The sequence below is a fragment of the Asterias amurensis genome, chromosome 1, assembly GCF_032118995.1.
Source record: "Asterias amurensis chromosome 1, ASM3211899v1".
NCBI classification, from domain to species: domain Eukaryota; kingdom Metazoa; phylum Echinodermata; class Asteroidea; order Forcipulatida; family Asteriidae; genus Asterias; species Asterias amurensis.
In genome coordinates this window covers 31,937,964-31,962,081 of record NC_092648.1, presented here as the reverse complement: position 1 = coordinate 31,962,081, position 24,118 = coordinate 31,937,964, and the positions used below count along the sequence as shown (strand labels likewise).

Below are 24,118 nucleotides of genomic sequence, written 5' to 3'. Positions count from 1 at the left end.
AATAACTATTAGCATAAAACCTTACTTGGTGACCGAGTAATGGGGAGAGGTTGATGATATAAAACATTGTGAGAAACGGCTCCCTCTGAAGTGACATAGTTTTTGAGAAAGAAGTAATTTTCCGCAAGTTTGATTTCAAGACCTCAGGTTTAGAACTTGAGGTCTAGAAATCAACCATCTAAACACACACAACTTCGTGTGACAGGGGTGTTTTTTCTTTCATTATTATCTCGCAACTTCGATGACCGATTGAGCTCAAATTTTCACAGGTTTGTTATTTTGTTATGCATACGTTGAGATGCACCAACTGTGAAGGCTAGTCTTTGACAATTACCAATAGTGTCCACTGCCTTTAAATGAGTCCTACATTTGTAATTATCTCTTGACATGATAAAACCATCTTCAATCTTCAATTGTCTCCAAACCCCCGATATTTCATTCCCAGATATGTTCAAAATCACTCACCCTTGTGCTTTCAAAGATATTGTTGAGAAAGGATTTGGCATATTCCTTAAAGTTTGGATCCTCCTAGAAAGAAAAAAAAAAACATTTATCATAAACAAACATAAAGCAATCATAAAATGAAAGCAGTATATAGACTTGCATCTTTCTTAAATCTTGATACCATTTTCTTTATAGAGACCTTCATCATTGTGTGGCCATCTTGATTTTTTTTCCTCCAATCAAAACCAAAACAAAACCACCATGGTAGTCAGGTTGGCTCAGTGGTTTCTGTCACTGCTTTTCATCTCTGTGGACCCTGGTTTGATATTCTGACCGGAGCCTTGCATGTGGATTGGGTTTTCAGTGCCTACATAACTGCATGGGTTTTACCTAAAGAGGTTTTCCTCCCACGTCTTAAACTGACATTTTTTCATTGTCTTCTTAATAAAAAAATGTGTGTGATGCCTGCACTAGGATGCTTTGCCGACTATATAATTCAGATTCAGAAAACAACTCAATTTGAATTTGAGTCATCCAGACCTTGTTTTTCAAGATATTAAATTGTTAAGTGTTTTTCGTTAAGTACATGTAGGTTGTGAAACTTTGAAAGGTGAAAATACGATATAGACCTTCTGCATTGACATTATCCAGCCGCCACCTTAGAGGTACAACAATGACAAAAACAATCGAAATGCACAGATTTGTACGTGCGGCACACAGGATTGGCCAATGAACAACCTCCTTTTGACCTCTAGGTGAGGGCGCCCTACTGAAATGACGTCATGTGCATAAGGTCTATAGTAAGGTCTGTGGTTAACATCGTGTAAAGACAACCAGAGCATATTGATCAAAACACGAAGTTAAAACCTACGGTTCTGTTCAGAACCATCCCCAACTCAATTAGATACTATCATTAAATGGTCTATAACTGCAAACCTTACTATATCATATTTTAGTTCATGAGTTGTTGTTGGTTCCTTACCTCTTTCTTTGGTTCTTGATCTGGATCCTGTTCTTCTGCAAGCTCCTTCTCAGTTCCCAGCTTATTGAAGGCCTCAATAGCAATAGCAACAAACAGGCTGTAGTAGATAATAAACGCAGAACCAAAGAGTAGTCAATCAAGACACCTTTAAATATTACCCAATCCAGGTGGCTGAGAGAGGTTTACGGTAACGTCTCTTTTCAGTAGTGTTGGTTCTATAAAGAACCGGTGGTTCAACTCAAGGTTTCGATCAGTATGCACTACTCGTCTTCAGGAGAATGGAGACGATCAGTGCATTGAACCATTAATGATTCGTAAACCACCAGTTCTTTTCAATATCAACACTACTCAAAAGAGATATAAAGTTTCAAATCCTACCATTCCAGCTCCCCTTTGGACAAAGAGGTTGGCTTTCTAAATACAGTTGACTGTTAACGGCACTGCAAAGAGTTTCAGTGTATCTGTAAAGTATTCAGAGGGTCCCTTGTTTGACAGGGGTTCCTTGTTTTTATACACACTTACTTCATAACAATCAGATTGATGAATATGAACCCAAGTATGAAATACAGGCACGCCCAATCCGAGGTAGAAACCATAGCCTGTAGAAAGATAAAACACCCAAAAATCTGCAGTTAGCAATACAGTGTAAAACCTGGTTTAGTTTATACTTCTTTTGAATGCAAATGCAAAGCCAATGGGAGACTTTGGGATGCTAGGTGGCAGCAGACTATAGTTCTGACAGAGAACAATGAAGTCTGCTGCCACCAAGCTTCCCAAAAGTTTCCCATCTGACATAACAAATTTACAACAAAAAAGTCTGCAAGTGTTGAGCTGTGCTCCTGCAAAACTATTGTGATGTACATGTATTGCGAGTTGTGATGTCAAATTCGCTTAACATTTGCATCTGTATTCGCAGGAATTAAAAATTGGGCTTTAGACTAAACTTGCTTGACATAACTGGTTCTGTGAACCTATTCAACAAAACTGCGTCTTCAAATTATGATTATGGAAACTAATACAGCTGGATTGTATTCATAATAACCATGATGTCATTTTTTTTTATTGGGAATGTAAGACCTAAGTAACAGAGCATTCCATATTTCAGCCAATGAAAATATTCTCACCATTGCACTCATAAACTCTCATTAGTTGTTATAATTGTTATTGTTTATTTGGCATAATTAAAAACACATCCAAAATACAAACATAAACAAAACAAAAGAAAGGGACATATGCCTAGAATTTAAAAAGTTTACCCCAAAAGTGTAGCCCGAAGGCCTTAAATTCCAATATCCCTGGCCTAATATTAAAAACACTGTCTATCAAAATTGACTTTCATTACCACCTATACAATCTCAAAAACATGTATCTCCATTAACTATTGATCATATTGCAGAATGATACATTTCTTGAAAGTAGAGAACTGCAACAAATGCACTAGTTCAAAATACTTGCTTTGTCACTTTCTTTATTCAACCAACAGTAGTTTTACTTACCGAGTTCATAATCTCATGCCAATTACTAGTGGTGATAATTTGGAAGACCATCAGCAGCGAACACCTGTCAATACAACAAGAGAAATCTTTTTTTTTTCTTCTTCTTTTTTTTTGGGGGGGGGGGGGGGGGTGGGGGGTTAAAGGCGTGGTTTACAATGGTAGTTTAAGGAACGTTACAGAATTGGTAAGAAACAAAAATCGTGATGACCAAAGATTTACATAAAACTTACACGGTCTAATGATGAAGATAGTAGAAAGCATCCCTTGTAATATTTCTGTCTGAAATGTCATATTTGATGTGAAATAAAAAATCTAATTTCGCGTGTGGAGTTTATTGCTCAGTGAGACGTTTTATTTTTGTTTTGGCATCGATGCAGTGCACTATTTTCTCGTGATCCAGAAGGCCGATCGTTCTCGAACTTCTACAGGTTTGTCAGTTTATGTGTGTAGTGGATTACAAAAGTGCTTACACTGCCAGCAAATTATTTGCTAGCAAAACCAATTCTGTAATGTTCCTTTAATCAAACATTTAATAACCATAAAAACGTACTTGATAATGTGAAATATTTTGATCAAATGTTTTCAGGAGAGTCACGTAAATCCCCTAAATCATCTAAGTTTAATGTAAACCTGTGGCATTTGTGTTTTGTGTCGTAAAAAAAACTACTCAAACCCTTTAATATATCTTATACTCACCAGACAGTTTCAAAGCCGAGTTTGCATTGGTCTCCATAATGACCGGAGCTGTAGCTGTCTTTTGACTCCTGGCCGTAAAAAATCTCAAAGCCAATGATAGCGTACAGGAACCTGTGAAGACAAGGGGAAAAACACTTTTTTAATTATAGTCTCATCACAGATAAATTGACCCAACACATAGAGCTGCATTCAACACAGACAATATTGGTTTGAAAGAATGAGCCAAAAATAAAGACCCACATATTCTACTGTTTGATTCCTGGCGGAGACATATTTTGTTCTTTCCTTTGTCCCTAAAGTTAAGAAACTTCCATAGACTTTGTATAATAATAACATATTCTTATACAGCGCATTCCACATTAACCATCTTTTTTAATGATGCGCTTTACATCAGTGCCCTAGAAATTGGGCCAATAACAATGCCTTGTGGAGCACCTCATATGTCTAGGAGACATACGCCTTTTGGCAATAGTTATTTTTTTAAGTTTTATGCTCTCCTGGGCACCCCACTGTTGTTTTACTTTGTTGCCTTAAATACTTTTAATGTGTGTATATGTGCTTGTAAATGTGTTTGCCCGAATAAATATTATTATTATTCTGTCAAATTCCCCTTTGGAGATCTTTTGTGTTTTCCTTTTCTGTTTTGTTCTCAGTCTCCATAACGTAGTGAATATGAAATCACAGCTTTCCCATACTATTTAACAGTAAACACACACACACAAGTATGTAATGGCCTCCAAGTGTGAACCTTCCTTCAGCTCAACTTATTGTCCTGACAGGCGAGGTCCCAATTTTGCTCACGTTCGACAAAAGGGTGAAATAGAAGTTTTCTTCCAGGAGATGTTTGCAATAACACCATGTGAAAATCTCCTTTGGGTAGTGGTGGTTCTGAAACGAAACGGTGGTTATTGACTCAACGTTTCGATCCGCATGCTCTGATCGTCTTCAAGGGAAGAGCATACTAATCAAAACATTGAGTCGTTAACCACCGGTTCATTTCAGAACCAACACTACCTGAAAGTGGTATTCACATGGTGTTATCGCAAACCTCTCTTAGTTGTTGATGTGCTTTTGTTTTTTAATTCTTTTAAGTTTAACTGTATAGATTTTAATGCTGGCTTTCTATCCACATTTTGTCCCTTTGATTACGTCTATTTTTGTTCAGTCTCATTCTTTTTGGTTAAGTGCTGGTTGATTGTTTGTTGTTTTGATCGTTTGTAAATACTTGCGCATCACTACATGTGTGTTTTAACTGTTTAACCTTTTAGTTAATTTTAAGGAAATTTTTATACTGTACACGTTCTAGTGCAATTCAACCATATCGGTTGTCATACTGTTCATTCCTTTGTAATGTTTTTATGAAATAAACCAATAAATATAGTTATACTTCCACCATGCAAACTTCCAAATCCTACTTAGAAGTTTTTCAAAAACATTTTGTCAAACTCCTACAACTATCTCAACGGGTTGCACTCACATGATTGCAGACACAAGGATGATCAGATCAAACATGACAGGAAAGATCTTGGTGAGAAATAGCAGGACTGCCTTTTTGGTCTGAAAGAAAGTAACATGATTTTAACATAGTTTGGGGAAGTTTCCTTTTACCTTTTTACAAGGTTTGACCTACTAATAATAATAATAAACGGCACTTAAAGCACTTGACTTAGTAAACTAAATCACAGCACTTAAAATAATCATTTGATTTCAAGACCTCAGAATGAGATTGTGAGGTCTCACAATCAAGTATCCAAAAGCACACACTTTTTTGTGGCAAGGTTGTTTTTTCTTTCATTATTATATCGCAACTTCAACGACCAATTAAGCTGAAACTTTAACAGGTGTGTTATTTTATGCATATGTTGAGAAACACCAAGTGAGAAGACTGGTCTTTGACAGTTACCACTAGCGTCCAGTGTCTTTAAGCCATCTGGCAGGGAGTATGTGTAGTGTGACATCAAACACAAAATTTACCAAAAAACTCAGGTTTATGTAGGCCCAACAGTAACAAATTCCATCCCTTTGTTTCAACTGTCTGTTGTATTTATGAATCACGTAAAGTCAACAGAGAATACACAGGATATTACAGTTGACAGATCAGTGTTCATATAAGTGCTTGATTACATTGAACAAAATACTGTTAAGCGCTGCCTGCTCAACATGTACACAAACCATTGGCAAGAACATTACTTTGTGCAAATAGTAATAACTTCATTCACTCGATGTACTGTTAATCACTGACTGCTCCATATGTACTCAAACCATTGGCAAGACCATTATGTTGTGCAAATAGTACTAACAAGTGTTTCGTTATTAATATTTGCTCAACGTAAATAACTATTTGCCCAGCGCAAATAACTACAGCAGACATTTCTTCTGATTGTTAGTACTGACCACTGTCAGGGCAACCATTGCTTGAAAAATCATATCCACACTATTGGCCAAAATATTATGTCATGTTTTGTTGTTAATGTTTCAAGTATGGTTTTCAAAATCGACAAAATATTAAATAATAGTCAGCCCCTTTTTACTATTAATAATTTAACATTTGTATCACACACATATTGGCCACAGATGTCCAAGGCAAGAATTATTATTATTATTTTTTTTTTTTAATCTTGATGCTCTTTGGAATGAACATCCGACAGTACAGCTAAACATTGTAGAGATGTTTTCTGAAAACAATGTTGAATTTATAATGCGCTCTCTCCAGTAACAGCCTGTTCATTGGTGCATCAAAGTAAAAATACCATAAGAAAATAACACAGACAAATTTTAAGAATAAGTACACCAGTAAAAATAAGCAAAACGAAACTGAAAGCCTAATTAATAATACTAATAATAATGACATCTTCTATAGTGCCGGTATCCACAAAAAAGTGCTCATGGCACTTGCTCCAATAAAAATATTCCCCCTTGGTTGTTCTCCAGCAGTGCAAAGAACAAGAACAAATTCCATTGTCTAGTGAATGTTACGAGATGTCTTTGAAAAAGATGGGTCTTCAGGGTTGATTTGAAAAAAAGGCGCATGTAACCACAATACAGTTAAAACCAAAGCAACTTAGAAAATGTAACCCTCAGCTGTTTTGTCTTACCTGTGCAGAGTTCAAGCCTATTCTAAGCGTCACCACTAAGCCTCCAATCACATCAAACAGCTGCTGGTAGGAGCAGGACGCATACCAGAGAATATTGGCAATCAACGCGATCACGATCAGGATAATGTCGAACACCTCAATCGCTTCCTTCAGTATACGCCAGTCACTGAACACACGTAGGCATGCTTCCACCTTTAGTTCAATACAAGTTCAATAAATTATTATTTTTATTAGAGGGAATACATCAATTAATTATGTTGCTCATTCATCACGATTAGTGTTAATACTCACAAAAGACCTTTATCACGCTGTCACCATCTTGGTCATGTTCCCCGTTTCCAATAACAGTAATGAATGCTAACATTCATTTCGCATGGCACCAAACTGTTATTTCATGTAGCCTTAGGCCATGTCCGAATTGGCGACTTCGGCTACAGCTACGGCTAGATCGCGCACGTCTGCCTATTCTTCAACACTGGCAGACGCGCTGATTTAGACATAGCTGTAGCCGAAGTCGTCGTTTCGGACACGGCCTTAGCTTGGTTACAATGAGTTGGAATGAAATAAAATGAAGATGACCACACCGTGATAAAGTCTGAAGACTGTGCAAGTCTTGTGCATGTACCATGTATACGAGCGACCAGAAATTCCAAAATTGGCCCACGCAACGTATGTTTTGCAAGTTTGTGATTCTGTTTCTTCAACTATGTCTATAAAATTATGTAGGAAAATAGTTTTATATTAAAGATTTCGTATGCTTTCTGCTTCTCACCTCTTTCCACTTTAATGCTTGTGTTGCAAAGTTTACCTATTTATGTGTGATGTGTTGTCATTTAGCCTTTGAGAAAGACTCTGCTAGGGTCAAAACAAACTAAAAACTACTATTAAATCACCCAAACTCAACAAGCAACAAGACAAATCTTCTTTGGGTGCGTGCAAGACTTTAGTTTTAAAAAAATAACAATAATAAATGAAAACACACCACAAAGATTCCAATGATGATTGATTTTCCAATCCCGATGATAAGCCTGGCAGTATGTGACATTCCTCGCCATTCCAGACAGAATAGAATGCTGTAGATGAAAACAGGAGGGGCAAGTACACAACATAACATTAAAGACACTGGACACTATTGGTATTTGTCAAAGACTAGTTTTCTCACTTGGTGTATCTCAATATATGCATAAAATAACAAACCTGTGAAAATTTGAGCTCAATTGGTCATCGAAGTTGCGAAACAATAATGAAAAAAAAAAAAACCTGCTCACACAAAGTTGTGTGCTTTCAAATGCTTGATTTTGAGACCTCAAATTCTAAACTTGAGGTCTCGAAATCAAATTCGTGAAAAATTACTTCTTTCTCGAAAACTATGTCACTTCAGAGGGAGCCGTTTATAACAATGTTTTATACTATCAGCCTCACCCCATTACTCGTAATCAAGAAAGGTTTTATGATAATACTTATTTTGAGTAATTACCAATAGTGTCCACTGCCTTTAAATCTAGCAATTGCTTTTCTTCCAAAAAATTTTAAAATCTTAATTCGGCCTCTGGCTGCGATGACGTTTTTATTAGTTAACCATTTCGATCAATAAATAGCAATTCTAGTGAAGCACTTTCATAATATATAAGTCTTATATAGCGCACGTATCTACGAACAAGGTACCCCAGGCGCTTAGTTCATACATTTATACAGAAAGAGAGGTTATTGAAAGTTATGAACTCTGAGACCAAATTATGTAGCACCTTATAAGGATTTACAAGGTGCTCCGGCGCTGGGTTCTTTTACATGTGTTACACAACACATTGGACCAACGGCTTTACGTCCCGTCCGAAAGAACGGAGCAATGGTTAAGTTTCTTGCTGAAGGACACAAGTGTCACGGCTGGGGACTTTATCAGCGCACCAACTGATTTCTCAAAAGCTTAGTATTTTTTGAAGAACTACGCAGGGCTCAAACTTTGGTGAAAAGATACACAATGTTTACTGGGCTAGAAAGGTTACAGAACAGACAGTAAATAGAGCTGATCCGAGTAGATATCTTACCAATAAGTTACAATGAGAACCATCACAAATCTTGAAAACATGTCGGAGAATACCAGCCTCTGGGCCATGTGCTTCATGTTGATACACCACTTGGAACTGGAACTCTGTTCAGAGAAAAAAACAAATTTAAATCAGAAATAAATAAACAACTTCTTTTTTATTACATTACTTGACCTGGTTTTCCTTGCTTGAAGACACTGGACACTATTGGTAAATGTCAAAGACCAGTCTTCTCGCTTGGTGTATCTCAACATATGCATAAAATAACAAATCTGTGAATATTTAAGCTCAGTTGGTCGGCAAAGTTGCGAGATAATAATGAAAGAAAAAACACCCTTGTCACACACAGTTGTGCGCTTTCGAGATTTCGAGACCAGAAAATATAATTCTGAGGTCTCAAAATCAAACTCCTGGAAAATTTCTTCTTTCTTGAAAACTATGTTACTTCAGTGCAGTTTGTATCTACTCAATAAAATGTTTTTATTCTAATGTTGAATGCTCCTGATAATTAAGAGTTAATTGATGAGAGTGGTCTCCATAAGAATTGTTAAGCAGAAAGAAACAATTATTTACTTAGCATCTACATTTTTCATCAAACGCCCTTTTGAGTTATGGATAGTGAAAATGAGTTTATAGAACTGAGCCGACCATTTGTTTTTCTTACCACATCTTGTACTTCATCCATCTCAAACTCAAAGCTGAGCGCCTCGTTGAGTCTGATGGTCCACTCCAAGGAATCAACCACTTCATCTTGGTTGCTGTCTAGGTACGAGATGAGCTGCATATTCATCTCATCTGTGTTCTAAACATTGTCAACAGAAATAAAAAATAATGATGTACAAATCTAAAGACATTTAAAAGATCGAGAACTCTGCACCTAAGAAACACACCCTGAAAATGTTAACTGTGGTGGCATTACCTCCGATATTTTCGTTAACCATACAATCCTGGCCAAACGCTTTAGTCATCTGACAATAAACATTTCCTCCCCGCCCCTAAATATTGTTGTCATTCTAGATTGATATGTTCTGGATTCTTTTCCCATTTGAAAATTGGATTAATCGGCTTTTAAATCACAGTGGTTTTGCTCGACTTGACTAATCCTTGTCATTTAAGAGAGAGTTTTTTCTAGTGATTTCAGTCATCTGATTCCAATAATTCATTGTCTTTCCGTTACTGTTCAATTAAATCAAACATAACAATAACATATTTTGATTTCTTGTGATGATGCATGGTAGTGAATAAATCAAAAATATAAATTTAATATTAATCATAAAATAAACAACCCCTCCAATCCTCAAGTCCAAACCCAGAGTGTCTTTTGTCTGAGTAACACGTCATACAACACTGCTAGGTTGTCATACCACTATATGTTTTCAGAGCCATAAACACAACTACTAAGAGATGTCTCTGCAAACATTTCTACAAATCTACGAATAACAATTACCATTGGCTTAAGGATCTTGAAGAGTTTGATGAACTTCTCATCGTAGATGGGTAAGCTTCCCTTGCCGAGTGGGTCCATTAAGTTCCATGCTTTGGCCAGCTCGGCACGCTCTCTCGCTCGCTCTTGCTTAACGTGTTTCTTGGCGAACTCCCTGTAATAACCAATCAAACCAGATGACTTAAAAAGGAGATCAAAGTTTGATTTATTTGGTTGATTATTAATATCTTCCTGGGGAATGGGATCCTCAGAGCAACTAGCAATGAATTTAGGTCCGAAGGTACCTGTGAAGAATGAAATGATAAAAATATATTTTATGATAAGTTTTGTTTTTAATTTGGCCTTAAGCATTCCAGACACATCTCACTGTACATGCCCCGCACAGTATTGGCCAATGAACAACCTCCTTGTGGCCTATTGGTGAGGGCGCTCCACTGAAACGATATCATGTACATAAGGTCTAATAGCCAATTTACCCTGAAATTGCACTGTGAACACTATTATACAAAGAGTGTAAGAAAAATGAGTAATTTTCAGACAGCAACTAGACAAGATCAAACTCACCAGTAACTATCAACGATGATAGCAAGCAGAATGGCCGTCAGGAAAAACACACCCACAAAGATGAAGATTCCAAAGTAGAGGAAACTCACACCATTCTTCTGGAAAGCTGGGACCATGAATTCCTAAAAAGAAGAAAAAAAGCAATATTTCTATGTTTAACACAAAATTATTTTAACATTTTAATCGGTCGTTTTCCTTTGTGGTTATACTACTTAATATAAAGGAAAACGTGTCAAGATAAATAAATTAAACCAATACACCCAGCGATACACCTTGGTTGCACTATTTTGGGAGTCAGATTTCCTTAACATTACTTGGGCAGACAGCACACATTTTAGGCAATGCGCGTGTAGTTTCCAGTCCACCTTATCTTTACATGCATATCGACTCCCAAAATGGCAGCCCATGGGCCGACAGTGACAATGTATGATGTCAGTGCAAGGGATCACGAAACAATTTTGCTTACCAGAATAAGGTTACCAGAAATTTATTAAGCGATATATTCTGCTGCTCTTTTAAATAGGGCCCTGGAGTAGAAATAAATAACTTACCGGGTAGTTCTCAGTGGACAGCAATACAAACAGTCTCAGCGCTGTGATGCCAACATTATCAAAAGCACTAAGGTAAAAAAAAAAAAAAAAAAAAGGTCTCAGATGAAAAGAATAGTACGATTTTTGAAGCTTTGGATGTTGTAGAAAACAAGAAGTAACTATAGCTAGTCAACTGGTGGGTAAAACCATGCTTCAAGGCAGTGGACACTATTGGTAATTACTCAAAATAATTATCAGCATAAAACCTTACTTGGTAACGAGTAATGGGGAGAGGTTGATAGTATAAAACATTGTGAGAAACGGCTCCCTCTGAAGTGACGTAGTTTTCGAGAATGAAGTAATTTTCCACGAATTAGATTTTGAGACCTCAAGTTTAGAATTTGAGGTCTCGAAATCAAGCATCTGAAAGCACACGTCTTCGTGTGACAAGGGTGTTTTATTCTTTCATAGTTCATCTCGCAACTCCAACGAACAATGGAGCTCAAATTTTTACAGGTTTGTTATTTAATGCATATGTTGAGATACAGCAAGTGAGAAGACTGGTCTTTGACAATTACCAATAGTGTTCAGCGTCTTTAAATATCTACTTTCAGTGCAAGAGTGTTGGGTCTGCGAAGAACTGGTTCTTAAGAGAACATGATAAAATGTCCCTATTTTTTTCCCAAGGATGCCTGCACTCTAGGAGTGCACTGTTAAACATGTACAGACCAAGTTATCGAAACCTAAAGCAGTCACCTCTCAGTTTTTTAAAAAGAGCACCGTTAAAAAGAAGTTATGCTTTTAAACAGAACATTCTGAAGTCCTCAATATATTTTTGCTTTGTGTCTCTTTGTTTTGCTGTTCTCTAAGCCACTTTGTTATAAAGAGAGTCAACTGTAATGTGTCCACAATCAAAATGGCTTCTAGATATTTTCAACTGTCACACCTACCCTGTGTATACGTTAAACGGCTCATTATCAACACAGTTGGTGAGCGCCGAGCTGTTACTGCAGGTGGAATGGTAGTCGTCGGAGAAGAGATGAACACCCATGGCCGAAAACATGACAATAAATACTAAGATGATGAAAAATGTCTGTGGAATAAATCAGAAGCGTCAAGGGTCAATACTTGATAAAAATGCACACATAAAAACAAGCCTGTATTTCATCTTTGAACTTGTTGCTATGTCATTTTTCCATTTTGCAAAGGGCACCTCCATTGGAAAATCTTAAAGTCAATAGAGAACTTTTGAAGGGCACAAAGACCAAGGCCAGGGGCAACCAAAAGCCATGGCATCTAGGTCCTGATACAAAAATACAACTAAAGTGTTAGTTAAGTTTTTTTCAGAGGCTAAAAACAACTTCAATGGACCTGAAAACTGACAATGTCACAGTTTGTTTTGGGGGCTTAGTTTTTATTGTTAACATGGGTCTGGATTTACCAGTACACATTTTCCAAAGACAGTTTCTTTTTTAATAGTTTAACTTTCCCTTAACGGTCTAAATATTTTGTGTGTTTTTTGGCAAGGGCTTAAAGCCAGTGGACACTTTTGGTAAACAGTATTGTCCAATGACCACACTTCGTGTATCACAACTTATATATAAAACAACAAACCTGTGAAAATTTAGGCTCAATCGGTCATCGGAGTCGGGAGAAAATAGCGGGAAAACCCACCCTTGTTTCCGCACGTTTTGCCGTGTCATGACATGTGTTTACTATAAATCCGTAATTTTCGATGTCGAGAATTGATAATTGTTTTAATGTTTTCTCAAAAAGCAAAGCATTTCATGGAATAATATTTCAAGAGAAGTCTTTTACCATTACCTTCTGTTCCGAAAGTGTATAATGCTTTAATATTCATAATATTTCAACAAATTAACAAAGACTCTTGTCGACTTACTTTGATGAGTTTAATGACGATAGACAGGACAGTATCGAAGATGTGACCGACGTTCTTCAATTTGCATATAATGATGAATGCCCGCAAACATCGGAATGGTTGTATAAGACGCTGTATTGGGGGAAAAACCCAAATTTAAACAAACATAAAATAATGTTGTTGTTATTCATATTATTATAATGCCCCATAAGAACGGCACTCATTCGGTTTTCTTGGTTACTTAACAAATATTGTGTAGTGTTTTTACTGAATGTACTTCTGATAGATTGTAAAATTTTTATCCTAATTTATTACTTGTATGATTTGGTTATCAGTAAGATTTTCTATTTCCAGAGATACCCTTTTTTTTTTAAAGTTTTTGGAGTGAAATGAAATTAAATTACATAGTCCATGTACATGTATTTGAGCATTGAATGTATAAAGGTGCAATGGTGAGAATATTTTCTTTGGCTGAAAGATGGAATGTTCTTATTCACGGAGCAAAGCCAAGTTGGAAAACAAATATTTTTAAAAATGATTGAAAATGCTTTTTCCAGAGCATGAATGCAAAATGTTTGTTAATTGTTTGATCTTGTGTTTACTGGGAGCGGAAATGTATACTCACAATTTGCACTATTTCTTGAATGACCAGCATTACAAAATCTATAGTGAACATGCACAAAAATATGAACTCCATCCTGAAAGAGAAGAAAAATAGATTAAAAAGATTAAAACAAGGAAATTCAAGTAGGGTCATCAGTTGGTAATAACACCGAAAAAGCATTCTGTGCAATTTTTTCTTCTGGACTGCCCAGTTAAATATAAATCAATAGAAATAGTTGCTGCCATTCAACAGTTAGTACCTTCTGTCACCTTACTGAATGTGGGCAGATTTCACAGGCACTGAGGCCTGAGGGTTTACCTGATCCATTCCTAAAGGAAGTCTTTATGAACAGTGTCTGGGTGTGTGGGGTAGAAGGGATAAGGTTTACCTGATCCAAAGGAAGTCTTTATGAGTTAGGCTCAGGATTTAGGTTCTTTGGGATGGTGATCAAGTATGAGGGATGAGGTTTACCTGATGCATACCTCAGGGCAGTCTTTTTGAACCGGATTTAGGTTCTTTGGGTAAAAAAAGAGGGTTGAGGTTTACCTGATCCATACCTCAGGGCAGTCTCTATGAAAAGAGTCTGGGTTCTTTGGGGAGGTGAGGAAGGAGGGATGAGGGTTTAGGAGGGATGAGGGTTTACCTGATCTATAGCTCAGGCCAGTCTTTAGGGTGAGGATTGGGTTCTTTTGGGTGGATGAGGTACAAGAGGGATGAGATTACCTGATCCATACCTCAGGGCAGTCTCTATGAAAGGGGTCTGGGTTCTTTGGGTGAGTGAGGAAGGAGGGGTGAGGTTTTAGGAGGGATGAGGGTTCACCTGATCTATAGCTCAGGCCAGTCTTTAGGAGAGAATTTGGGTTCCTTTGGTGGGTGAGAAAGGAGGGATGAGGTTTAAGGAGGGATGAGGGTTTTCCTGATCTATACCTCAGGCCAGTCTTTATGATAAGGGCTTGGGTTGTTATGGTGGATGAGGAAGGAGGGATGAGGTTTGAGGAGGGGTGAGGTTTACCAGTCTTTATGATAAGGTTTGGGTTCTTTAGGTGGGTGAGGAAGGAGGGATGAGGTTTGAGGAGGGATGACGTATATGAGGGATAGGATGAGGTTTACCTGATCCATTTATTCTCATCCAGGGACCAGAAGACACGCCATGATAGGAAGCCTATATGTACAGACACGTCGATTGCATACACCAACAGAGAAATGATGGTTAGGGCGAAGACAACGTAATTCATTCTAAATGAGATCAAATCAAAACGGTATTAGTACATCTAAAAGTAAAATAACCTCTGTGGCAGATCATTACTAAAATGCGGACAGGATTGCTCAAATCAAAATCAAATCCGTCATATTTATGTATACTACCCCTCTGTTCTCACAGGTACATGTGTACTGTACCAAGCGAGCCAATGTTGGGATGCTGGCAGGGCAAGGTTTTGTTCACAAAGACAAAGGAAAGTTGTTGTCTTTTTTACTTTTATTCTTTCTCAATTTACAAAATGGCAGGACAGCGCAGCCTTTAGGATGTAAAACATATAAGTTTATTAAATATTTACAACTAAGAGAGTGAATACTGAAATACTGAACCCCAAAAAACATAATGTACTTTTTTTTTAACTCGATTGTACAGTTTCTGTGTCTATCACACTTAAACTCACATATTGTGTGCGCCAGTTTCAGGATTCAGTTTATGTTTTTGAGTTGCAAATACTGGTATGGTTCTGTTGTGTTTAGTCATGTCACTGTGTCAGGGAAATTGTGTAAGTTATTGAGCAAGACACCAGACTTGCATAAAAAGTAACCAAGACAACAATTTGTCCAGCACCCCCAGCAGTGGGACGGCATGTAACACTTGTTTGTATGCATTGTTCTGTAGAGCTACATATATGCCAAACCAGTTGAATGTAACCGAATGTGCCCAGCCTAATAACAATAATGACTTTGAAGTACAGAGTCCATTAAAATCTGAATACATTTTGCGGTTGCATGCATTTGTTAACAATCAATTTGTGCACAACAACTAATGTAGCCCAAGAACCAGAATACCTCATTCATAAACAAATACAGAATTCAATGAACTTTAAAAATGCAGTTTTATGAACCACAAATGTGTTCTCACCGATGTGTGACCAAGTGTTCCTGCAGTGAAAATCAGCTTAAAAGAAAGTTGTACTGATTTTAAGGCAAAGTATATCTATGGTATTTTGAAACCTTTCCAATGTTTTAATCCTACATAAATGTACTATAAAACAAATTTCAAGCAAATTTATTTTTCAAAAGGTGATATCGCCGAAAGAGTGGAGTAATTGTCATTTGAGAAACGCTACAAGCATGAACTGTTTCTCAGATTTAAATGTTTTTGACTCCCTTCCTCTAACACCACATCAATGGACGGAGATTGTGTCTCAAAAAGATGTACTTCATCAACAGCTGCAAGTACGTTTTTATGGTCATTAACTTTTGGAGTAATTAACCCTTTCCTTTACTGAACCCCTTTAATAGTGTTGACATTTTGGGGATTTTCACAGGTCTCTAAAAGCAGACATCATTTGACAGAATCATTACAAAAAAAGAATACATGAACACTATACAGTTAAACCACTGGTCCGTGCAGCACCCCTCCATCAAAGGCAACCCCTTTGTACATGTACAGTATGTAATGCACAACGTGTAGGCTTACCATCTAACCCCAATAATAATACTGACTGGCATTAAAAATACATTGAGATGGTCCTATAGTGTACATACATTCTCTGAAAATTGGTACTGGTGATACATGTATGAGCTTTGATACTAACTTACAAATTGTACCTGTTTGAGATATATTCCATATCTTTGCCATGAAAAAAGCATCTTTAAGAAAAAAAAAGAAAAACAGTGATTCTTTTGATCTTTGATCAAGTTTGCACATGCTGTACAACGAGACCAAATTTCAAAGAGCTGTGTTAACATTTTCTGCTTAGTAAAAATTTGTTGTGCTTTGAAAATGTTGTTGTTTAAAGCAGCTCTGTGAAACTGGGCCTGGTCTGGAATACATATGGAATACTTACTGGCCAACAGGTGGAGGCTCTAGGAATGTCATGATCATATGCAACAATGCAGCTAGAATCACCACGTATGTAAACCAACTATTATCAAGCACCTTAAAACACCTGTAACAAAATAAAAACAATATTGGAATGATTAAAACTTCAATTATTTAATTTTGTTATTACTCAAAACGCGGTAATGGACTCTAATTTTGACCCTATCAGAGTCTTCCTCAAAAGGGACAAAACTTTGCTGAGATCAAAACGTGAGGAAAGTGAAATGTCCTTTGAAAATATACTAGAAGTAATGTATATTATTTTATATGTGGTGGCTCTGGGGGGGGGGGGAAGACAGAAGATTTAATTGATATTTTTATGTCACCAGGAAAATTCTGGGTTTTTACCAGGACTTTGGGCTCAAGGGTAGGTTTACATGGTGAGCCCACAAACCTATCTCGATGTACCTTACTGATTTCAACAGAGAGTTGAGGTTAAGGGTTGGATTAAGTGGTGTTTTTACAAACCTACATTTTATTGAACCTTCATCATGCCATTCTTCCAATCATCAACAATATTTTCCATTGTTGGATCACAAATGATTGTCAACTTACAGTTGTCCTTTCTTGGATGTGAAGAAGGCCCTCGCCTTGCCCCACTTGCCCCTGCCATTAATGGCATCATCGATGTGAGCAGCGGCTAACTTCAGCTCGCGATGCTCCCCGCAAAGATCAGTGAATGTCTGCGTTAAGGCATCATGCTGTTTGGTACAAATAGAAATCAGAGATTATTAATGGGTCATTGATAGACCTTATGCACATGCGTCATTTCAGTAGGAGGGCGCCCTCACCTATAGGTCAAAAGGAGATGTTCATTGGCCAATACTGAGCGCAGCACGTACAAATCTGTGCGTTTGATTGTTTCATCATTGTTTTCCCTCTAAGATGGCGGCTGGATGACGTCAATGCATAAGGTCTATTGGTAACTTTTCCAAAAATTAATGACCATAAAAACTTGCTAAAAAGCACTTCAGATTGATAGTGTTAACTATTTTGAAAAGGGATTAATCCCATCAAAGTAATATGGTTAGAATACTTTTTTACCCATTGAAACATTTGAATCAGAGCAATGATGATGCATGAACTGGTTAGCTCAGCTGAGGGTTGGTCTCCAGTCTCAATGTGGCCATAATATGCAGTTGGTACCCGATGTAATGTGAAATGGTGTACAACGTCACTTTATTTAAAGCTCTTTCAGAGCAAAATTGTTATGATCGACCTTGGCTATCAACAACTTATCTCCATTTTCCTCTTTAGAGAAATTTCCGCATCAGTAAAAAGGTTAAAATTTATTCCATTTGTAATATCATCAAAATTTAGGAAACTTACACAAAGCCTGAACCCATTGAAACGTGACCATCAGTGGAAAGTTTTTGGTTTTATCAAAATTCCCACTGAAAGTTTATGAGTTTTGAGTCTTGTCGTTTTTTCCAAAACTTCATTAAAACTATTTTCTATATTTGGAAAATGAGTGCATCATGTTGACTTTAAAGCCCCTTTATAGATAATTAATGATATTAATATCAACATACTACAAATCACTATTATAAAACCAAGTTTCCAGATGCAAGGAAGAGAGCCACATCCTATTCCTCAAAGTAAACTGTCAAATCTGTTTTAAAATATTTTTACAAATTATTTTGTCTCACAACACTATCCCAAACCATACTTAATATAATCTGTTTTCGCCAAACCATGAGCTTCTGAATCCAACATGCTCCCTGGTAACATACTTGATTAGTCTTTCTATTTAATTAGTGTGCATGGAGCTTATTTGTCCGGTGTAATTAAGTACTGTGTGGATGGACATGTCATGGGTCTCCCTCAAACAGCCAGAAACACACACTATACACACGCACACCTAGCATTCCCTTCATCATCTGCCTGTGTACAAACCCAACCCACTGTGAAGTTACCATTCCTTTGCCTGAGTGATAAGATTGCTTTGTAAATAAATGGCAAGGTGGGTCAATATTGACAAGTGCTGTTCCCATGGTTCCAAGTTTATATGTCTGTGCTGATGTCACTAGCAATGACAATAGTTCTGTGCATGATTGTTCAATGTATGGCATCCCAGATTTCAATGGATGTCACTCTCTTTTCTATGTCCGAGGGGTAGGGTGGTACACAGCGCTCCGAAACAACAAAAGTGTACAAAAATCGTCTACTGTCCATTCTGTGGCCTTAAGCTATAAAGGGCTTGGCATTTGCAGAACCTTGGATAACATGAGTGCACATAATGATGAGACCCAATCAATCATTCCATTGGATCCTAACGTTAAGGCCAACCAACGGCTTCTGTACAATATTAACAGGATACAATAGATTAATTTTTGGCTTGTTCAAACCAAGTAGCGAAGTGTCTCACTCAATCAACCAGTTAAGAACTATCAGTTCTCCAGTTTGAGTGGGCAGACCGCTCAGTCGCACTACCAAAAAATCATAATGATTGACAACCAAAAAATAATTGAAGTTTTTTTTCTTCTTGTTCTTTTGAGTAAAATGATAAAGGCCTATGGATTGCAGAATACATAAAGCCCAGTTCACACTTCCTGCAAATGCGAAACAAATTTTGATGTCACAAATTCGCAACAATATATTGTGCTCAACTCCTACTTTATTCATGGTGCTAACAGCAAGATGAAAATAAATGTAGAATGATAAAATTGCAAACCTCAGAAAATTCTAAGAAACTAGACACAGTATACTTGAATAAAAAAAGAGCAGTTGTCTTCATTTCTGTTTTGAAAGTTTACAGAGAAACAATATTCCCAATGGAATCGAGCAGTTTATTTCAGTGAAAAGGTCCAATATGTGTCTACCATAGCATGGAGGAATAACTCCATGACCATAGTGTACTTTCCTGGACCTGGGAACAACAAGACCTTTTTCACCCAAATGACAGGTACTTCGTTTGACTTCAACACAAATCAACCAAACTTGAGAGCCTAACAGCTTTTAAAAAACCTAAAAACAAAATTAATTAGTTTGTGAGTGCCCCTTTGATTAATTCATAAGAAAATGTTTGTTTGGGGCAAGCAATCAAGCAAGAAAATGTTTGGATGCGGCTAACAAACTGACGATTGATGAACAATGTAAACTGGCTCAATATTAATAACAAAATTGTGGGATAGGCTATAGTGACTATTCTTTTTCATTCTCTCCCAGAAACAAGATAACTGTGTACTTGGAAGCCTTGCAAAGTTTTATGTGACATGTAAGAACACGTGCTGCATAACATGCAGGCGTGTGTGTTTCACGAAGACTCAAAATTTAGAACAAACAACTGTCTATAGAATAACTTGATAGAGGGTTACTCTAATAACTTTTGGTTGAATCACACATTGCTATATGATTTTAGCCGGCTTCTTTGTACACAAATACAAAAATGCACACATAGAAGTTACAGACTCAGCCTAAACTTTTACATGCGTGTTTTTTTCGAACTTACCCCATCAACTCCTGGAACGAGACACAGGGCTGGTGTGAGAAGTCCGTACAAACAAAAATTCTCCTGAGCTGAACGCTGTTTGAATGATCTTACTCTACTCCTTGGAAGCTCACTTTCTACATCCACAAGTTTTGCTTTCTTCACGGAGTCGACTTCATCCATTAGCACCTTCCCATTACCCATCGAGTCACATAGAACAGGTTCTACAACGACGGGACATTTCCGACTTCTCGGTGCCTTGGCAAACAAGAGGGTAGTGTCGTCCCCTACAGGGGATGGAGTCCTCATTGGGGAGTAACTTCTCGGAGAGACGGGTGTGAGCGAACCATCTTGACTCCCAAGAGGTGTATGAACACTCCTCGTTGGGGAAGTTTTCCTTGTGTTGTTATTTACGGGTGAGCCAATCCTATCCACTGGCGAACTCACTCTATTCACTGGCGAACTCACCCTATTGCTGTTGGGAACGGGGGAAACGATCCGGTCCCCTCCTTGAACTCCATTTCTCTTGAGGACCCCATTAGGAGGGGGTGGGGTACCAATCCTTGGATGCAACTCTGGTGTCCTCTCAAGAGGTGGGGTGCCTAAGCGTGGATTGATATCAGGTTTCTTGCTGACACGTGGTGCCAAGAGGCCTCCTTTGTCCTGATCATTTGACGACTCTCCGGACTGCTCCTCTATCTCCCGCTCGATATCGACGATGAAATTACGGTAGGCAGCAACGTGGGGATCCTCGCCCCCATCCCAGATGTCTTCTTCGTCCACCTGCTCCATATGTTCCCTGGAGCCGAACAAGGTACGAACTAGTCCTAGTGGAGAAGCAATGGCTACCACTGGCTGCAGCTTTTACAGATGCTCCGATGAAACGAACAATTCTGAAGTCTGTGAATGGGAGCCATTAATCCTTGAACAGCCATTTTTAACAATCAATTTGAGGCCAGCATGCAGATCTTCCTGTGAGGTGACTTAACATCGCAACTTTTTCAGAACTTTTCAGTCATAGTAAATCGAGACACGTCTAGCTCCATTCTTGTTTCAAAGAGTCTCACATTGTGTAAAAGATGAGCAGGTGTAAAGCTGCCTTCTTCGGAAATCTGTTATAAACAATACAAAACAAAACAAAACACATTTTTAACACAAAATTCCTTGTAACTTGATTTAATGAAAAAAGGATCCACATGTGCTACAACCGACCAAGGTTTGTGTTTTTTAACATGCAATAAATAATTCAATTCAAATCCAGTAGAATTTTGTCAATGCTGTCCTTGGATACTTTTGTCAGAATTTACAACACCACATGGCAAAGTAATACAAAATAAAATATGTGTGTTAGCAGTTGCTAAATGAGACATAATAGTACGAACTGAACTTCCAATCTTGTCTTCTCGCTACTGGGTTCTTGGCTAGTACAGTGGTCAAATTGGCTTTTCTGTGGGTCCTTGGCTTTACATACAACCAGAACTTATATTAAGTAGGATTTGAAACTTTGCATGGTGGAAATAGGATAGAAAGGTTTTGCGGTAATACATGTACCATGTAATGACTATCTCTAATGAGTTGGGGTGGTTCTGAAAAGAACCGCTGGGTGGTTCTGAAAAGAACCGTTGGTTTCAAGTTGGTTTGAAACCAACGGTTCTTTTCAGAACCACCCCAGATAGTCATTACATGGTGTTACCGCAAAACCTAAGAGTTGAAACCAATGGTTCTTTTCAGAACCACCCCAACTCATTAGAGATAGTCATTACATGGTTATACCGCAAAACCTTTCTATTATAGAACTTATATTATAAATGAAATGAAAGGATTAAAGTCATAGGCCTGATGATAAGCACACCCGATGTAAAACAACCTCCCAATAAAGGCTTGGGTGAAGCTGAATAGACTACGGTCTGACACTGTACCCTTAACAGCCAACACAAAAATATGGGCCATCACATACATGTACCAACCTCTGATCCTATAGACCAGTTCAAACCCATAAACCTGTTTTTTCTGAGTGTGATATGACAGGACCCTCCTGTCCACTATCCCACATTGATAAACCCCTCCCTATTGGGGTGGCATACCTCACCTGCAAACTGCAAGTTTTGATTGCTGTACATGGTGTAGTTGACATACAAAAAATGACAATATTAATGTATTAAAGCCATTGGACACTTTCAGTAAACAGTACTGTCCAAAGGCCCACACTTCGTGTATCACAACTGATATAGAAAATAACAAACCTGTGAAAATTTAGGCTCAATCGGTCATCAGAGTCCGGAGAAAATAACAGGGAAAACCCACCCTTGTTTCCGCATGTTTCGCCGTTTCATGAGATGTGTTTAAAATAAATCCATAATTCTCGACAATGAGAATTGATAATTGTTTTAATGTTTTCTAGAAAAGTAAAGCATTTCATGGAAGTCTTTCACCATTACCTTCTGTAAACCCTGTAAGTTATTTGTAAATCTGTGAACTTTTTTTTTTTTTTCTGTGCCGAAAGTGTATAATGGCTTTAAGGAGTTTTTTTGACCCATAAAGTATTGGACAATTGAACCTGTTTTTGTTTTGTTTTAAAAATTTGACTGCTTCCATGGTTTTGATTTTTGGCTAAAAATAAAGAATGAAATAAATAAATATAGAGGTAACTGGCACAAACAAACAACGATCAAGAGGGAGTTTGTCTTTTCTTCCTTTTCTGGTGTCCTTGCGCTGTGATTGCGTCAAGCTATTCTGCAATATCGGATACAATAGAACTTATATGGCTATTATGACTACAGAGCCAACTGCTTTCGCCAACTTATTGCTGCTGTCCAACTTGTTGACATAAAGCCCTCCTCAGTTTCTCTATGGCCAGTCTTACAATCTTCCTCCATGGTTTAATAAGAAGGCTGCTGTACAATGAAAGGTCCACAGTATTACCTCATCCCCATTGTGAAGCTTCTTTAGGGGGGAAAGTGAGCACACAAACCCTGACCAATCAATACAGTTGTTATGCCTGGGCCAGTGGACACCATGGGCTGGGCCATATTAACTAATATTAACTCAAAGTGAAAGGTATTGGACTATTGATTCCATTGGTGTAAATACAGACCATCCAGCTACTGACTGAAAGGTTACCATAATGATGGAGTATCAGAATCTCTAATGAGGAATGAAGGGTCCAATGTACAATATGTATAGAAGAAATTAAAAAAGTAAAGTTTATGGTCCTAGCCCACATTCTTTTTTGAATCTGCATGCTTTGAACAATTTTCTTTCATGAAACATCTTATATATGTCTGCAGAAAGACTAAATTTGTTCATGTTTTTGGCTGAATCTTGGCATCATTCTATTGATTCTGATTGTTTTAATCATTTATCCACTTTTTAGTCTCTCCTTTCTTGTTTAAAGTCACCTGGAAGTGGTATTTTTTCAAAATAAAGCTTTTGTCACTAATATATGTGTTTTGATGAGTGGAATGTGAATAAACAGTTAACTAAGGTTTTAAAAAATCAGTTCTTATGTTATTTACAAATTTAAGAGTAGACCCCAACCCGTTTCAAAATTTTTTTGAAATGTACCAACTCACGACTTGGACGTACAAGTACTTTCCACGCGTGTTTACTATATGCATTGCAGGCAAAGTCTGCCTCGATTGACGTCACAAAAGGGGTAGGCGGAGTCAGCCCCCCAAACAAATTTATATATTTTTTAAACATATAAATCGTGACAAACAATTACTAAAAAAAATGTTTTATTGTTCGTAAGCATATACTCTTATGTTTGAAAGAAAAAAAATTCTATTTCCAGGTGACTTTAAAGCTCTACAAAGACCAGCAAA

General features: G+C 37.5%; 1 protein-coding gene across 2 annotated transcripts in view; it reads right to left on the bottom strand.

Annotated features, from left to right (window-relative positions):
* The window catches only part of LOC139936970 (uncharacterized), a 48,219-nt gene that overhangs the window by 15,675 nt on the left and 8,426 nt on the right, over nucleotides 1–24,118 (bottom strand). For both annotated transcript variants that reach the window (XM_071931857.1, XM_071931866.1), the window contains exons 2-21: nucleotides 20,316–21,406; nucleotides 17,420–17,565; nucleotides 16,830–16,931; nucleotides 14,890–15,015; nucleotides 13,801–13,873; nucleotides 13,197–13,307; nucleotides 12,247–12,389; nucleotides 11,318–11,384; nucleotides 10,767–10,888; nucleotides 10,206–10,356; nucleotides 9,423–9,560; nucleotides 8,759–8,862; nucleotides 7,696–7,786; nucleotides 6,714–6,905; nucleotides 5,096–5,175; nucleotides 3,619–3,729; nucleotides 2,923–2,986; nucleotides 1,949–2,025; nucleotides 1,427–1,523; nucleotides 466–528 (exon numbers count right to left, since the gene is read on the bottom strand). In XM_071931857.1, coding sequence (XP_071787958.1) covers nucleotides 466–528; nucleotides 1,427–1,523; nucleotides 1,949–2,025; nucleotides 2,923–2,986; nucleotides 3,619–3,729; nucleotides 5,096–5,175; nucleotides 6,714–6,905; nucleotides 7,696–7,786; nucleotides 8,759–8,862; nucleotides 9,423–9,560; nucleotides 10,206–10,356; nucleotides 10,767–10,888; nucleotides 11,318–11,384; nucleotides 12,247–12,389; nucleotides 13,197–13,307; nucleotides 13,801–13,873; nucleotides 14,890–15,015; nucleotides 16,830–16,931; nucleotides 17,420–17,565; nucleotides 20,316–21,086 — 2,829 coding nt within the window. In that variant the 5' untranslated portion in view covers nucleotides 21,087–21,406. The remainder of the gene's footprint in view (nucleotides 1–465; nucleotides 529–1,426; nucleotides 1,524–1,948; nucleotides 2,026–2,922; nucleotides 2,987–3,618; nucleotides 3,730–5,095; nucleotides 5,176–6,713; nucleotides 6,906–7,695; nucleotides 7,787–8,758; nucleotides 8,863–9,422; nucleotides 9,561–10,205; nucleotides 10,357–10,766; nucleotides 10,889–11,317; nucleotides 11,385–12,246; nucleotides 12,390–13,196; nucleotides 13,308–13,800; nucleotides 13,874–14,889; nucleotides 15,016–16,829; nucleotides 16,932–17,419; nucleotides 17,566–20,315; nucleotides 21,407–24,118) is intronic.